General features: G+C 48.0%; 1 protein-coding gene across 1 annotated transcript in view; it reads left to right on the top strand.

Moving 5' to 3' along the window:
- Nucleotides 1-17124, top strand: part of LOC146177569 (uncharacterized) — a 41951-nt gene extending 24827 nt beyond the window's left edge. Inside the window, exons 7-8 of the mRNA XM_084581148.1 lie at nucleotides 15085-15195; nucleotides 16905-17124. Coding sequence (XP_084437274.1) covers nucleotides 15085-15195; nucleotides 16905-17072 — 279 coding nt within the window. The 3' untranslated portion in view covers nucleotides 17073-17124. The remainder of the gene's footprint in view (nucleotides 1-15084; nucleotides 15196-16904) is intronic.
- The last annotated feature ends 646 nt before the right edge of the window (nucleotides 17125-17770 follow it).

Below are 17770 nucleotides of genomic sequence, written 5' to 3'. Positions count from 1 at the left end.
TAACGTAGCGATCTGGAGCACCGGCAAGAGTAGCAAAGGTGATGTGTGGAGTTCTGGACGACATTGGGACGTCCAGGGTGCACTCAGGAAGGCGCAAAGAAGCACTGTGGTGATTCTGGGAGCGGGCAACGGGAAAGAGCATCGGCATCTCGATGTTTGCGAAATGATTTGTTTGTGACATCGAAGTGATATCCCTGCAAACGCAGAATCCAACGGCCCAGTCGTCCCGCCAAATGTTTGAGAGTTGATAACCAACACAGAGCGTGGTGATCGGTAACGATCGTGAAATAGCGGCCGTAGAGGTAGGGGCGAAATTTCTGAACTGCCCAAACGACGGCGAGGCACTCTTGCTCACTGACGGTGTAGTTGCGTTTCGCTGGTGATAGAGTTCAACTGGCCCACGCAATTACCTTTTCCCGATAAGCGGTATTACGTTGTGGAAGTATGGCGCCGATACCGAGGCTGCTGGCATCGGTGTGGAGATTGGTGGCAGCAGTGCCGTCGAAGTGAGCGAGAACAGGGTCCGAAGTGAGGGAATTCTTCAGAGTTTGAAAAGCTTTTTCGCATTCTTCGGACCAATTGAAAGTAGTAGGGTCGGTAAGGAGGTTGTGGAGCGGTGCAGCAATAGTAGCGAAATTGCGAATGAAACGGCGAAAGTATGAATATAGGCCAAGGAAACTGCGTAGATCCTTAGTCCACTGAGGGCGTGCAAAGTTCAAAACTGCAGCAAGCTTTCAGGGTCGGGTCGAATGCCATCGCGGCTGAGGAGGAGGCCCAGGATCTTGATTTCTTCCTTGGCGAAATTACACTTTTTTGTGTTCAGCTGGAGACCGGCGGATGCCAGGCACGTTAATACGTGATCAAGGCGGCATAAATGTTCATAAAAAGTCGCAAAGAAAATTACTATGTCCTCCAGGTAGCACAAGCATGTTTTCCACTTAAGTCCTCTAAGAACAGTTTCAATCGTGCGCTCAAACGTAGTGGGGGCATTACAAAGTCCAAAAGGCATGGCATCGAATTCGTAAAGTCCATCGGGAGTAGCGAATGCGGTTTTTTCTTTGTCGGCTTCGTGCATCAGAATCTGCTAGTAACCGGAACGCAAATTCAAAGTGGAGAAATATTCGGCGCCCTGAAGACAGTCGAGGGAGTCGTCAATTCGTGGCATAGGGTAAACATCTTTGTGAGTGACTTTCTTAAGTGCACGGTAATCAACGGAAAAACGTATGGCCTCATCCTTTTTTTGACCAAGACATCCGGAGATGACCAGGGGCTAGCTGAGGGCCGGATAATGCCTCGTTGGAGCATATCATTCACATTATCTTCTATGATTTTACGTTCTCATAAGGAAACACGGTAAGGACGGCGGCTAACAATAGAAGTACCTTCTGTAATAATGCGTTGCTGTGCAGAAGTTCGGCCCAAGGTCGGAGAAGTGACATCAAAGGAGGCTTGGTGTTTTCGAAACAATTCCTGCAAAGTTTTGCGGTGTGTCGCAGGAAGGTCAGGATTGATGGTGCCAAAGAGAGCACAAAGAGAGGCATCGGAAGAAGCTGCTGGTGAGGAAGAGGGGGTGGTGAGGGTGGTGAGGGACACCAGGTGAATGTCCAGGGCACAAGGAAAACATGTCCCTTTTGTCAGCACATTGGGCTTTGGGGAAGTGTTCGAAGCAGCGACAAGCGCTGTGCCATGCTCAAACCGAAAAAGACTTGGTGGTAGCGCGATTCCACGGGTAAGATGGCGATCAGAGGGCACGATTAGCACATCTTCATTATCAATGTCAGTAGAAGCAAGCGCGACAAGTTGTTCGCATCCAGGGGTCAACACTGAGTCCGTAGCGGCAAGCAGGCTTTGGCGGGGCTCAGGAGGTTCAGAAGACGGATCGCTCTCGTTCATGTAAAGGCCCTGTCACGACACGAAATGCTGGCTAATGCGACAGGCAGAAACTCCCACCCTAAAATAATTGGGTGAGCGCACGGTGACATCAGGGCAAATTGTACATGGTGGCGGACACCGTCAACAAAAACTCGCACAGTACACTTAGAAAAAGGGCGAATTATTGCACCATTAGCTCCACGGGATATCAGGTCCATCGTAAGGCGCTTTCACTTTTCGCAAGCGGGAGCACAAATCAATGTGTATCACAGAAACAGCGGCGCACGTGTCAACCAAAGCCTCAACAGATAAACCTTCAACCCAAACTAAAATAATATTCCGGGGACGTTCCGGAGGATTTTTTGAATGGCCGAAGAGTGCAGTTTTCCCTCCTAAAACTGCAGTCGTCAGTTTTCCGATAGGCGGGGGGTCGTCACAGAAGCTTGGCGGAGAGGCGAGGTTGAGCGGCGAAAAGGCGAAGGAGAACGGCGTCTTGAAGGCCTGTAACCACCAGGCGGAGCGGGGCTTTCTGGCGGGAGTGATGAGCGTCGGGGATAATCAGGGAATGAACGGTGGTTAGAGCCGGAGAAGCGAGGAGGGTGGTCTGCTTCAAATGAATAGTAGCCGCGGCGTTCATTCTGGAGCCTGCGACGACAAGAACCGGGAAATATGGCCTCGGTACCCGCAGTAATAACAAACAGGGCGGGCTGGGCGCCAGGTGGGGTCGTATGTCGGCGCCGGGGCAGGAGGTCCCAATGCGGCGACATGAGCAGTGGTAGGCGCCGGTGGCGTTGGCGCTCCAACTGCAGGCGGCAAGGACGTGCCCTGGGCGTACGTTGGCACATGACAGATGGTAGGAGCGACCGGTGTTGGGGGGAAAAGGTCATTGTGGCCTGCTCTTCTTTGACAATGCTACGCATGCCCGCACTTGAAGGATGTGGCTCAGATGCAGGGCGGCACAAATTACCTTGAGCCGACAGCTCTTCACGAATTCACCATCATCATCATCATCATCAGCCTGACTACACTCACTGCAGAGCGAAGGCCTCTCCCATATTTCTCCACTTAACCCGGTTCTGTGCTAGCTGCATTCACTTGACCCCTGCGAACTTCTTAACCTCATCCGCCCACCTAACTTTCTGCCGCCCCCTGCTACGCTTTCCTTCCATTGGAATCCAGTTTGTTATCCTAAGCGACCATCGGTTATCCTCTCTTCGCACTACATGTCCTGCCCATGACCAATTCTTCTTCTTAATTTCCACTAGAATGCCGGTAACTTGAGTTATTTCTCTGACCCACTCTGCACGCTTCCTATCTCTTAATGTTACGCCTACCACTTTTCGTTCCATAGCCCTCTGGGTTGTCCTCAACTTAAGTAGAACTCTCTTGGTTAGCCTCCACGTTTCAGCCCCATAGGTGAGTACAGGTAAGATGCAACTGTTGTATACTTTCCTCTTGGGCGATACCGGTAAGCTGCTAGTCATAATCTGCGAGTGCTTGCCAAATGCGCTCTATCACAATTTTATTCTTCTTGTTATCTCCTTTTCCTAGTCCGAATCTGCGGTTACAACCTCTCCTAAGTAGACATATTCGCCTACTACTTCCAGTACTTCGCTACCTAATATAAACTGCTGTTCCTTCCCGAGGTGGTTGAACATTACCTTAGTCTTCTGCATATTGATTTTCAAGCCTACCTTTCTACTTTTCCTGTCTAGGTCATCAATCATCCTTTTGAGTTCATTCCCCGAGGTGCTTAGCAAGGCAATGCTTTCTTGACCTCGTCCTTCGTCATTGGTGGAACGCCTGACTGTTTTTACTTGCCGCTAATCTCATTACGGTCCTGACTACTTTGGCTACTGTATAGAACTCCTCGGCTACTTTGACTACCTTGTTCATATTCGTGATGATGCTGCCTGCCTTGTCCCTTATCGCATACATCTGGTTTTTGCCTATGCCCAATTTCTTCTTTACGCTTTAAGGCTTCCCCCGTTCTTTACAGCATGCTCAATTTTCTCCATGTTATACTTCCTTTTTTTGGCCACCTTGCGCTTATTGATTAGCTTTGATATCTCGGCCAATTTGATCTGGTCTGCTGGATCTCGTCTTCAGGAATTAATCCGCGAATAAGCGCACGAAGGTCAGCGTCGGCAGTGAAACCAAATGAAGTGGGATTAGGCTGCAGGCGTATTGACTGGAGTTCGTCAAGGCGTTGACAAGTCGATATGATGGCGTCGATTGTGGTAGGGTTCTGCACGGCCAGGGCGTTATAGGCGAGTGGCCCAATACCTTTAAGGACGTGCCGAACCCGCTCGGCCTCTGGCATGGTGCCATTTATGTGCCAACGAAGTTCAAGAACATCTTGTATATAAGAGGTATAGGCCTTATTGGACCGCTGAAGTCGGGCTTCTAGCTTCTTCTTAGCGGACTCCGTGTGAATAGTAGGAGCGCAGAAAATCTGGCGTAACTTTTGTTTAATGGTAGCCTAGTCCAGAATCATCGATTTATGAATTAGGAACAACGTGTTGGCCACATCTGTCAAATAAAAGGACACATTAATTAGTTTAAGAGAATCGTCCCACCGGTTGAAAGCACTGACCCGGTCGTAGCTGTCGAGCCAGTCATCAGCGTCGTTGCCGCGGAGACCGGCGAACATCTGCGGGTCGCGTTGACGGCTATTGACAGTCCAAGTGGCAACGGGAGCTGGGGTCGAGTTGGTAGAAGCCAGAACAGCGGAGTGGCCCTCTTGAGTCATGACGACGGTGGTCGGGGTCAAACGGCGGCTAGAACGGAGCTCCAGGTGGATGCAGGTGACGAAGAAGCGGGAAAATCAAGGCGCACCGCCACCACGTGTAAGGTAACGCGAAGGCCGGACTTGGGGGATCAGGTTTTTTTGGAGACCGGAAGCCTTGGTCGCATACAGCGGCCAACCACACTCCGCGATGACGATGGGTATCTACAAGAGGGAGCAGGATGAAGATGAAGCAGCACGTTCAGCCATGTGGAAGATGAAGCGCCAGACAGTGCTCACAACATATATTGACAAGTATCGATAGAACGCCAAGGAGGGCCCAAAGATAGGACTAGTTTTATGGTCGACCAGGACGAGTCTTGCGCTTAAACTTCTTTCTCTTCCAGCCTCGCGTTTGTGGTCTCAGTCATCATCTTTGGCGTCGTCTTCTATGCGGCATTTGCCCCCCTCCTCAGGAAGCATCGTCCCGATGAGCATGAAAGGAAGTAGGAGGTCAAGGTCAGTCCAAGTTGTACGGCTTGATATGTACAACGTGGACGACGTCGGCTTGTTGCTGGCGTCGCTTTGAGGTCGACACCCCGTCTGGTACCACTTCATAAGTGACGTCGGTTAAACGCCGCTGAACAACATAGGGCCCGAAGTATCGTTGCAATAGTTTTGAGGGGAGTCCACGGCAGTGAATACGCGTTCTGAGCCTAAGTTTTTCGCCAGGTTCGTACATGACATGTCGGTGTCTATGATTGTAGCGTCGTGCATCATGCTCTTGCTGATTTTTGATCCATACACGCGCTAGTTGGCGAGCTTCCTCTGCACGCTGAGCGAATTCCTCGGCGTCCTGATCGAGACCATCGATGTCGGCATTCGGGAGCAACATTGCATCCAGCATAGTTGTTACTGGTCGCCCGTGGTGTCATACGAGTGGTGTCTTGGCGTGTCGTATTGTAGCCGAACGTCACGTAGGGGAGAAGTTCATCCCAATTCTTGTGGTTCACGTCAACGTACACGCAAAGCATGTCTGCGATGGTCTTATTGAGGCGTTCCGTCAACCCGTTGGTTTAGGGGTGATAGCCTGTAGTTTTACGGTGACTGGTACCACTGAGGCGAAGAACGGTCTCCAAAAGTTCGGCCGTAAATATGCAGTTCCTCGGTCAGTTATAATGAGTGCCGGAGCGCCATGCCTCAGGACAATGTTCTCAACGAAGAACCTAGCTGCTTCGGCGATGGTACCCCTAGGAAGAGCCTTGGTCTCCGCCTAGCGGGTTAGATAATCGGTGGCGACAATTATCCCTTTATGTCCGGCTGTGGCCGTCGAAAATGGTGCCAGGAGGTCCATGTCGATTTGCTTAAAAGGTGTTGTTGGCATTCGAGGAGGGTGGAGTAGGCCAGCTGGATTGCATTTTAGGAAACGTAGCGCAAAGAAGACAAGGACAAAAAAAGGACACAAGATAATTTACCTAAACATTGCACGAAGTGTAAATGCCGCCCAATTTTCGATAAAACTATCATTCTTGGCACATCGCGCAATCAACGTACACGAGAAATTATAGAGGCATATCATATCGTGAAAGGAGGGGATAAGTGTGTTAGCGAAGCTTCTATTAACTTAACAAAAGTAGAGATTACATACCTAGAATCAGTGGTCAAGTAGTTTTTTCACGTGTGTATCTTTGCAGACTTGCCTTTCTCCACATTTTTGTCAATTTTTGTCAATTTCACCACTTTATTACATGTATTTGATAATTTTTTGTATTCTATATATTCTGTTAGCTTTTCTAATAAAAAATCAGTTGTGAGTAAGCGCTCGTGCGTGTTTCCTTCTTTTTTTGTCCTTGTCTTCTTTGCGCTACGTTTCCTAAAATGCGAATGCACCAACTCGCCCAATTTAGCATTCTTGTGCAGCTGGATTTACAGGGAGGGATTTACAGCGCTGGCAGTCTATGCACGTACGTACATAGTGTTTCACTGTCGCCGGCAGCTTTGGCCAGTAGTATCCGTGCTGTACTCTAGCCAAAGTGCGGGTGTAGCCTAGGTGACCGGCGGTTGGCTCGTCGTGACACGCTTGCAAATCTTCACTGCGGAGAGCAGATGGGACGAAGAGTAGATGAATGTTTCTCCCAGGGCGGAATTTCTTCTTGCTATGTCATCATCATAAGCTTGACTATACCCACTGCAGGGCAAAGGCCTCTCCCATATTTCTCCACTTAACCCGGTTCTGTGCTAGCTGCATCCACATGACCCCTGCAAACTTCTTAACCTCATCCGCCCACCTAACTTTCTGCCGCCCCCTGCTTTGCTTTCCTTCCTTTGGGATCCAGTTTGTTACCCTAAGCGACCATCGGTTGTCCTCTCTTCGCCCTACATGTCCTGCCCATGCCCATTTCTTCTTCTTAATTTCCACTAGAATGTTGGTAACTTGAGTTATTTCTCTGACCCACTCTGCAGGCTTCCTATCTCTTAATGTTACCGCTACCATTTTTCGTTCCATAGCCCTCTGGGTTGTCCTCAACTTAAGTAGAACTCTATTGGTTCGCCTCCACGTTTCAGCCCCATAGGTGAGTACAGATAAGATGCAACTGTAAAGTACGTTGTTGCGAATAAAGAATGAAGAGATTACTCGGGCGAAAATCTTAGGCACAACCGTAGTTCGCTTTTCCAAGAAATCAATAAGAGGGAGCAATTCCTGGTCTTTTCGCTGCTGTTGGGAATGCGTTACGTCATCTATGACAACTAAAAACGCAGTGTCTTCATCGGTGATAGCGGAAGGTTCGACCGGCGCTCGCGAATGGCAATCAGCATCCGTGTGCTTCTTTCCAGATTTGTAAATAACTGCCATGTCGAATTCTTGTAATCGAAGGCTCCAACGCGCGAGTCTCCCTGAAGGGTCCTTTTTAGGTTCGTCAGCCAACAGAGAGAGTGATGGTCGCCAATGACTTCAAATGGGCGAGCGTACAAATAACGGCGGAACTTCATAACCGCCCATACTACTGTAAGGCATTCTTTTTCGGTTGGCGAGTAGTTCGCTCCTGCTTTAGATAGGGTCCTGCTGACGTAAGCAATTGCTTTTTCTACACCATCCTGGCGCTACACCAGCACAGCACCTGAGCCCACGTTGCTGGCATCCGTATGAAGCAGTGTAGGGGCGTCGTCATCAAAGTGCGCCAGAACAGGTGGTGTCTTCAGACGCCTTGCAGCTCATTAAAAGCGTGTTGCTGTTCTTCACCCCAGCGAAAGACAGCGTTGTCACGGGTCAGTAAAGTTAATGGCCTGGAAATTCGTGAAAGGGCAGCAACAAACCGGCGGTAATAGGCGCAAAGACCCAGGAAGCGCCGCAATCTATTTTTGTCCGTAGGCGTTGGGAACCTGGCGACTGCGAAGAGTATTTCAGGATCAGGCCGGAGACCTTCTTGGCTAACGACGTGACTTAAGAACTGCAGCTCCTCGTAACCAAAGTGGCACTTCTCGGGTTTTAGCGTGAGGCCTGCAGATCGTATGGCCTGAAACACAGCTAGCAAACGGCGTAGATGCTCTTCAAATGTGGCCGAAAACACCATCACGTCGTAAAGATAAACCAGACATGTTTGCCACTTGCGTCCCGAGAGCACAGTGTCCATCTGCCTCTGAAATGTTGCTGGTGCCGAGAATAAACTGAATGGAAGGACCTTAAACTCATAGAATCCGTCGGAAGTGACGAACGCTGTCTTCTCCCGATCCCTCTCATCTACTTCTATCTGCCAATATCCACTTTTCAAGTCCATTGATGAGAAGTAACATCCATTTTGCAGGCGATCAAGGGAGTCGTCGATGCGAGGAAGAGGGTACACGTCTTGTTTAGTCACCTGGTTGTGCTTGCGGTAGTCTGCAAAATCGTAAGCTGCCGTCGTTCTTTTTAACAAGTACCACGGGGGAAGCCCAGGGGCTTTGTGACGGCTGCATAACGTCGTCTCTAAGCATTTTGGCCACCTGGCGCTGAATGGCTTCAGGTTCTTTCAGAGCGACACGGTAAGGATTTTGTCGAATCGGGCGAATCGAGTCATCCGTGATGATTCGATGTTTTGTCAAAGGCGGTTGACCGATCCGCGATTCCGAAGCAAAGCAGTCTCGAAATTGATCTATGAGATCCAAAAGGCGGTCCCGTTCTGAAGAAGACAAATTTGGACCCACATCGATTATGGTTACGAGCATCTTGCACACTGATCCTTCCTGTTGCAATGAGAAGCAGTGCGGCGCGTTTAGGAGGCTGTCGAGAAAGGCCACAGTAGTGCCTTTCGGAATTTATTGACGCTCATCGCTGAAGTTTGTCAGTAGCACTTCGGTCTGTCCATTGGTAAAGTTGACTAGCCCTCGAGCTATAGAAACACCTCGGCTCAGTACCAGGGTGACTGCCCTTTCGGCAATACCATCGCCGGTATGCGCCACGTCGCACTTCACTTGAACAATAGAGCCTGATCGCGGAGGTAATGTCACCGTCTCATTGGCGACTCGTAAGGGCATCAGGGGTACTTCCGCATAACCAAAGTCTCCGTGATTCTTGGTGAAGGCAACGACGGTGTCCCGAAGGCTGATTACAGCCCCATGAAGACGCAGAAAGTCTATGCCCAACATAAGGTCTTTGTAAGGTCTTTACAACAGTCAGGGAGAATAACGAAGCTGCCAACAAACACCGCGTTTTCTATTCTTATCCGGGCAGTGCACTTCCCTGTCGGTGCCAGTAGCTGACCCCCAGCCCGTCCAATTACTGGCCCAGTCCATTCGGGTTTTTACTTTGCGCAGCGTATCAGCCAGTTTCTGGCTAATATTTGAACAATCCGCCCCGGTATCCACCAGAGCATGTACCTCCAGCCCGTCAATAGAAACGGCGAGGTCAGCACTGACAACTTCATCTGGGTTACTCGTCTCTTTCGGTATTTGCGGCGGCGTCGGAAGTACGGTTTGTCGGCAGTTGGGGTGGTGGTGAGGGTTTTGACTCTTTTCGACTGGTTGCAACCTCCCATCGCGAGGTTGCGGTGGTTAGTTTCCCCGGCGAGGGCTCGGGGACCGCCGTCCGCTAACGTCAGCATTGCTACGACGCATCGGCCAAGAATAACGCTGTGGTGATGGGAAGGAGCGGCGGCGGAAGCCCGGGGATTTGGTTTCCCTGCTGACCGTAGGGTCGTCCTCGGTTTGGGCAGTGTCAGCGTCGAAGCGGCGGCGAGCAGAAACAGGCGGAAAGGCCTGCCCCTCTTCGCAGTAGCGGCAGTACCGATACACGTGGCCAGGTTGTCCGCCGAAAAAATAGAGTGGTCGGCTGTCATAACTGCGCCACCTGTCAGTTCGGCGTGGTGTAGAGCGCCTGGAAGGCGCCCGCTGAGGCACCTGGAAGAAACGCGTCTCCTGACGGCTTGGTGAGCTCGGTGGGGCGTGGTCTGGAGGCGCGCGACGAAGGACTGCGGCATAGCTCTCGGGATGCGGCTCGTGGTAAGTTACAGGAATGTTGGCCGTGAAGCTGACCGGTTGTAGAACGCGGTATTTTTCGGAAATGGCTGCCGTGTTGTCGACTTAATGAGACTCACTGCACTGTGTAGACCGTGATAAGGCATACCGAATTTCATCCCAGACAGCTTCCACGAGGGCCTCTGACGACTGACTCTTCGTAGCCGTAATCTGCTGCAGCTCCTCAAGGACAATTTCTCTAATGAGGTCTCGAAGAGTGGTCCTATCGGTTGCATTCAGGGATGCCGCAGTCGTCGGAGCACAGTTACCGGGTCGGTTGTACTGGCGGCACCGGTCTTGGAGGGCTCGCTCTATAGCCGTAGTGTACTTAATGAACTCACACACAGTTTTAGGTGGGTTGCGTACCAAGCCCGCAAACACCTGCTCTTTGACACCATGCCTGAGATGCCATAACTTCCTTGGCTCACTCATATCAGGGTCGGCACCGCGAAACAGTCAGGTCTTCCGCAAACATAGCCACGCTCTCATTCGGCTTTTGAACGCGCCCTTCAAGCAGGCGCAGCGCATTGTCTCGTCGGTCAGTTCTCTCAAAAGTGTCGACCAGCTGGCAACGGAAGTCATTCCATGTGGATAAGCTGGCCTCGTGCTTTTCAAGCCACATTCTAGGATTATTCTGAAGGGCAAAATAAAGATTGCAAAGCTTCTGGTCTGCGCTGCACTGGTTGATCTTGGCCACTCGCTCAAATTGGTCGAGCCAGTCCTCCACATCTTCAAACGCTTCCCCGCGAAAGCACTCTGGCACCTTGGTGTTCTGGAGAGTCACCGGCGTAGTGTTGGGATGTGCCATGGTTTGGGAGACCTGAGAAACTCGGGCGTTTGAAGAGTCGCTCGGCAGATGGTTGTACTCCGGGGCTAGGCCTAGAAGGCTGCGGCTAGCGCAATGGACAGTCGTGTCGATGTCTGGGATTCGCTGTGGACTGCCGGAAGGACTGCTGTGCATACCCCAGTGAGCTCCACCAGTGTCACGTATCGATAGAACGCCAAGGAGGGCCCAATGATAGGACGAGTTTTATGGTCGACCAGGACGAGTCTTGCGCTCAAACTTCCTTCTCTTCCAGCCTCGCGCTTGTGGTCTCAGTCATCATCTCTGGCGTCGTCTTCTACGCGGCAATATATATTGGCAGCATTGAAGGGTGGGAAGTTTACCTCTCGTGATTTCCTCTCAAGTTGCTTAGAAGAGTTAGACCCTTCCGATCCCAGAGAAATTTCTAAGTGGAAACGCAGGAACGGGAAATCGCCAGGACGCTGGGCCCGATAGCTGCTGCAATTTCTGGTTCCGGCTTTTGACGATTCATATGACCCATGGTCAGGGAGACTTTGGATGAAACCCAAGCTCGGAGTACGGGCCCCGATGATAGCTCGCTCCCAATCGCACACCAAGCTTGTGAGACTTGTTTCGTACCTCTTCTGCTGTAGCTCTTACTTCATACATGGTACGCTTCTTTTGTAGCGGTAACTTCACTTCCAGGAGTAAGTCAGGTCGTCGTGTCAGAATGACCTTAAAAGTTATCCAAGGTCAAACTTACAAAACTTACAAACTTACTTACAAGGTCAAAGTAACACTGCATCAGAACCAAGGTAAAACTTACAAAACTTACAAACTTACTTACAAGGTCAAAGTAACACTGCATCAGAACCAGAAAAACGTCACATGTCTGTTCAAGGCCAAATATCAATGATTACGTGCAAGGTTAATAGGTACAGGGTGGTTTGCACACCCACTGAGCGCGACTTGTCCTGGCGACGCTTTAGCCGTGAGGTCACGCCGCCAGCTGTATACGAAGCGGGGAAGTGGAGCAGAGCATTGGAGGCTGGCCACACCTGACAAAGTCCAAAGGAACAGCGATAGGTCAACAAGCCGAGAAACAAAGATTTGCTAGGCGTAATCGCATGAAGCTACTGCACGTCACCAGGTTTGATCGAAGCTAAACCATAGGAAATTTTTTCACTCGCTAATTGGCCAGAGCGGGAGCAATGCTCGTGATTTGCAGAGCTGAGTCGGCGTTCGCTCTCCTTATGAAGTGAACATCGGGGCTGGCAGAATTGAGGCGTTCTATGAGATGTTTTCTTAGGTTATTACTATTTCTTGCATTCTAAGTAGTTGCGTTTGTTCGCTTCGCCCAGAAAAGCTTCTTTCTCGTGTGTTCTTTCTTTGCATATAATATGCGCCAAATAATGCGAAAACACTACAATCGAGTCCTCTTAGCGCTGAAGTTACACGCGAGATGTCACGAGACTCATAATAGGCAGCCAGTAAGTACATTTTCCATCAGCTACATCGCCGTGTATTCGAGAACAATGCCCACTTTCTGTTTCTTTGAACAACCGCGGATCCGGGCGCGCACATAAAAAAACCTTTGTCGTAAAGATGCAAGCTTATCCAAGAAAAAGTATAGAGGTTCGACATGCAAAGTTATTGTTATCAGGTAAATTGTGTGCTCAGGAAGGTATACCTTGCCTTTTTATTTCATGTCCTAATTTCTTACTAAACTTGACTAATCGAAAAGAAATACAGCTTAGATTATTACTGACAACCTTTATCCTCCGATTTCATATTTCCGCCGAGCAGTTTTAGTGCCACTCCAGAAATATTTCCGCTAAAAGACAAACATGATCTCAACAAGCCGCCACCAACTCAACCTTTCATAGCGATGCTAATGCCGCTGCACCCTAATATCTGTGCCTACTTTTAAAACCGACGCTTGCTGTAGATGCTCTATAAGCAGCGTCATGAACATGACGCTCTGTAGCAGGTCCTGACAGGCAACGCGCTGATTATTCATTTATTTATTTATTTGAAAATACCTTACAGGCCCATTAGGCATTGTGTAAGGGGGACATAAAATCTATACAGTGCAATATATACATAAAATGTAAGGAAACAGGCAAAAAATACAAAAGTAATTAATATATGAACAAACAAAAATGTACGACGCGGAAATTATTATATCATTAAGAAAAAGAAATACGCGACACAGATTAAAGCACAATCGTACACACACAGATTAAGCACAATAAAAAGCAAGCGGCACACAGTGCCCCGAATGGCGCTTAAAAAAAAAGGTAAGGAAAAAAAAACCGGAGAGATTACATAGGCAAACACAAGTAAATAAAACCCATCAAAAATTTTCACAGCTGCAACAAATTTAATAAAAATGTATATATAAGACAAATAAGGCAAAATAAAGGCTCAGTGATATAATGTGATGAGTTGGCGATGGAACGCTTCTAGGTTAGGAAGAGAAGCGAATGCGGAATGTAGAGCTCCGCCAACGCGAAGAAAGAAAAAAACTTGAAGAAACAATGCTTTTCCCACTTTCCGCCCAGTGAAACCGCACAGTTGGTATCTCTAGGTTGTCTCGATGCCAGCGCTGCTGTTCTGAACCTTTGACCGGCCCACTCTGTCTCTTGCTTGTGGTGAAGCAATTTTGAATTACAGCTGCCGGTTGGAGTGGTCGCAGTAGCAATTGGGGTTTAAAAATGCTATTAAGAGTAACACGATACGCAGTGCGGTACTGAAAAAAAGGGTTGTTCAAGTCAAACCCCTCTAAAGTGCGCCGAGAGCATGAATGACATCGTTACAAACGCTTGAGCGGCTTATTCTGTGTACTTTGTATGGTAGATTGTCTGAACCCTGAACGGTGGTGCGTTGGCATCGAGGCACCCTAGGTGGGTTCCGGTAAGAAAAATCCCGAAAATAATGTCCCCATAGTAAATCTCTCTCGAAAAAATGGCCGCGCAAGAAATGTCCCCAGAAACAAAGCCCCTATTCGCGAAATAGGAAATAATATCACCAAGCGGAGACTGTGTTGTCCGTGGCGAGCTTCAATGATGTACACCACAGCGGATCCACCTACCGGCTTGGATGTGACCGAAGATGCAACGGATGCAGGACGTTCATAAAAACAGAAATGAAGAAAATTGTAACATGTGACAGCACATTGTATTTGCCATATTTGCGTGGAAAATGCCAGCTGACCACCGACTTTATTTAACTGCCAGCTTGGACTAATGCGTTAGGCTGACAATGGTCAACGACTGTTAAGCCTCGTCCTTCCTTTCCCAATACAGCACCTCCATCACCAGCAGAAGCGCAGCAAGGATTGTACACTATCATCAAAATAAAGGGTCTAACTTGCCACAGGAAGGCCTTCGAGGTAGCTCCAGAGAAGCCTTCTATTCTGGGTGGTTCCCCAAGGCTACCACATTCTGAAACGCTTGTACCTCTCCCAGGGGATAATATTACCGAGCCGATTAGACCTCTCTTAGTGACTGCTGAACGAGCTGCAGAGCTCGGATCTATGCACCGTATAAAAGGTTCATAGCTTTTTTACCATGCTTTTCCGCATTGCATGTAAACACTTCAGGCACCTAGAAGGCCCAGGTGCCAAATGATGATTACATTTATGTCAAAGCTAAGAAAACATGGAACAAAATTGGCATTTTTGCTATGTGAATTCCGAAACAATTCATTTCTAGGTCGAATTCTTATCTTGGGGAAGTTTCTTAATAGTGGTCGCATTTTCAGTGTCCTTTCCTACCGGGGATGTTTTTCTGGGGAGTGGGACTTCAGGGACGTTATTACCTACACCCACCGTAGGTAGTCTTCCCCACAAAGGTAGATCAGAACCGAGCACTAGCTAACAAGGAGAGTAGGAATTTAGGAGGACCGCGAACGGTCAAATCGGCCATATTCAAAAGGCGTTGTAAATATCAAGGAGGCGCTGGTAGAGCATACCACTCTCACAGGGCCCAAGAATTATGTTTGCTTGCACATCCTGCCAACAACGCAGCAGATATGGAATCTTATCTATGCGCCTGATATGGAGCTCCTTTCTGACAATAAAGTAAGCAGTATCGTAGAGAGAGAGTCTGTAGCATTAAAAATGATTGTATAACTGAAATGCTTCCAAACTTGTTGTTTTTGCGAATGACTGCTCTGATATTTCCCGTTTCTTTGCACTGGTTGATAGATGTGCAGTCAGCCCAGGAGGTACCACAATATCAGTGACATGTACTTTGCCAAAGAGGAGTCTATGGCCGGCGTGTACGTTTATGAAGACGTCGAAATACTTCAAAACAAGGTCAGTATTCATCCGTGTTATTATAAGAAGGCTTTTCTAATTATCTCCTCGCCGAAATGTCTAGTTCAACCCAGATGGCCTAATAAAGCTCAGGACTATGTGTTTTTTTTTGCTTCCTCAGTGGAGCGCTTTAATGCAGAGCCATTCAGAATAGCAATATCGGCAACAAGTAAAAAGCTAAAGCCAAAACAATGTCTACCTCCCCACATCTCCCCCCCTCCCCGTACCCCCGTAATAATGTCGCTGTACGTCTGAATGTTTCTGCTCCTGAGATCTGGCGGTGCAACACTATACAAGTGCCCAATTTCCAACCATCCGACATCACTTGAAAGGTGCTATAATGAAAACATGACTATCTAAGCACAGGGCTTGCAAGTCGAGAATTTTATTTGCGCTGTATTGCATAGTTCCGTGTTTTCTCTAAACCTGAAACAGTCGTGTTTGAATACGTGTGCGAAAACTTGTAATGAATGTAAAAATTTTGAGTAAAAAATTTGTATCCATATTTCCGGTTGCTTCGTAAGCTATGACATTTCTCCTCGCTAAGGGAAAATATTCTCCATATGTAAACATGGTTTCTAAGGAAAGCAAAGTGCAGCAGGGTACGGCAGAAAGTTAGGCGGGCGGATGAGGTTTAGAAGTTCCCAAGAGTGACGTGGATGCAGCTAGCTCAGGACAGGTTTAATTGGAGGAACATGGGAGAGGCCTTCGCCCTGCAGTATATATAGCCCGGCTGATGATGATGATGGGGACGTGCAAATGTTTTCTCGAAAAACAAGAATATCTGAAAACCTCCCCTAACAGCTGTTATACGAAGCAAATATTCCAATATAATTGAGCGTGTACTGGCCAAATGAGCATTGCATGAGATTCACTACTACTTACAGACATATTCTGTGCATTGAACAGCTCGTTTCGGTGAGCTAAGTCTTGCATTGGTCATTTGTGCAGTCATATTAGCTGAAAGAAATAGACCGGTCAAAACATTGCGGACCGTTTCGTCCAAAGTCTTGACTGTTTATCATCTCCTTGACAACTATCAAAGTTTATTGTTGGTTGTTTGGTAATGCCCAGCAGCTCCATTGTTCAATGCCGAACCTGTTTTCTAGCTGTACATGGTGCGCGCCAATAACTCCCAAAAGACGTACCCTGGGACCCCAGGTCTATTCTGAATGCCGAGGCCGTGTTTCCTTGAAAGCGAAAAGCAAGTTTGATGTGTACTGTGTGATGTCGGTGCACGTTAAATGGCTCCTAGTTGTCAGCGTTGTTAAGAACCGCCAACTATGGCGTCCCTAATAATTCTCTGAGTAACTCTGTGAAGTCAAACCTTATAAACATTAGCCTCAAGTAGTACAAATTGTGATTATCTTCTCTAGGGGGATATGCATATTTCTGGGCGAAGTCTCAAAATACACGCATAGCATTCGCTGTTGTATAGGTCGCAGTTCTCACTGCTTTATGGTGCTGAGATCTTTATTATAAGGGAATCTGAGGAGAGCTTCCAGATAATGCGAGCATGTGCACCTTATAGAGTTCGTAACACAAGCTTATACATGAAAACTGCAACATCACTATAATTTACACTTGGGCTCAGAGACTAAAAATTACTACGTCAGCCGATAAGTCGGGCGAATAAAGTATCAAAGGGGTTGAGAACTTTCAAAAAGTCACGAGAAGCCTTTGAGTATGTGCTTTTTTTTTACCTCTAGGTATACAAGGTGAGGCGAGTTATGAACGCGACAACACAAAACATCGGCTGGGCATTCTTCGGCTTGGAGTACGAAGCAGAGGACTCGGGACAGTGCGGCCATCGTTATGACCGCATAACAGCCGTAAAGAAAGCACTGCGCGCCGTGCGGGCTATGAGAGCACTATGACTGAAGACACAAGGTACCGACATCGTCAGAGGAAGCACTGTGTGGAAGTAAATTCGGCAAAAAAAGAGATTAAATAAATTTCACGTTTTTCTACGCTTCTGTCTTTACCCTAACTAAACATCATATACTATTGAAGGATAGCAACAAGGCTTAATTCTGACTGCATCTCAGCAGAATGCGGAGAACGGAATAAGACATATTTATCTAAAAAATCGAAAGGGAAAAACCTTCACCAGACTATTTGTTCTGCTTTATTTGTAGTTGTGGTTATTAGCCCGATGGTTTTCGTTAAAAATTTATTATTAATTGCATTTTTGATATTTCACTCGCACTAGGTTGTAGGCGAATAGTGTTGGAGGGATCATTCAGATGATTCTCCAATACTATCGCATCTAAACCATGTGTTTCGAAATTGGCATCTAAAAGACCCGCCTTCTAGCGTCTCGAGGCAACAGTCGCTGTTGCCTTACGAGTGGTACGTATGGATGACTTTTGCTTTTAGAAGAACCATACGAAAACTAAGCCGCCTCCTAGCGGACAATACCATTTACCAGGTCTTTTTCGAAAACAACACCGAAGAAAACTTCCAGTTGTCACCACAGAACTCTTGTGTGCTTTCTGACAGGGAACATGTTGTCAGGACAAAGATTTTGTTTAGCAATGGAATTATGTGTACTTGTCATAGAAATCTCCTACAG

This window comes from Amblyomma maculatum, chromosome 10 (genome assembly GCF_055883805.1).
Source record: "Amblyomma maculatum isolate TAMU_Amacu chromosome 10, ASM5588380v1, whole genome shotgun sequence".
Lineage (NCBI taxonomy): Eukaryota > Metazoa > Arthropoda > Arachnida > Ixodida > Ixodidae > Amblyomma > Amblyomma maculatum.
Note: the sequence above shows the minus strand (reverse complement) of the source record. Positions and strands in the feature narration are given on the sequence as shown.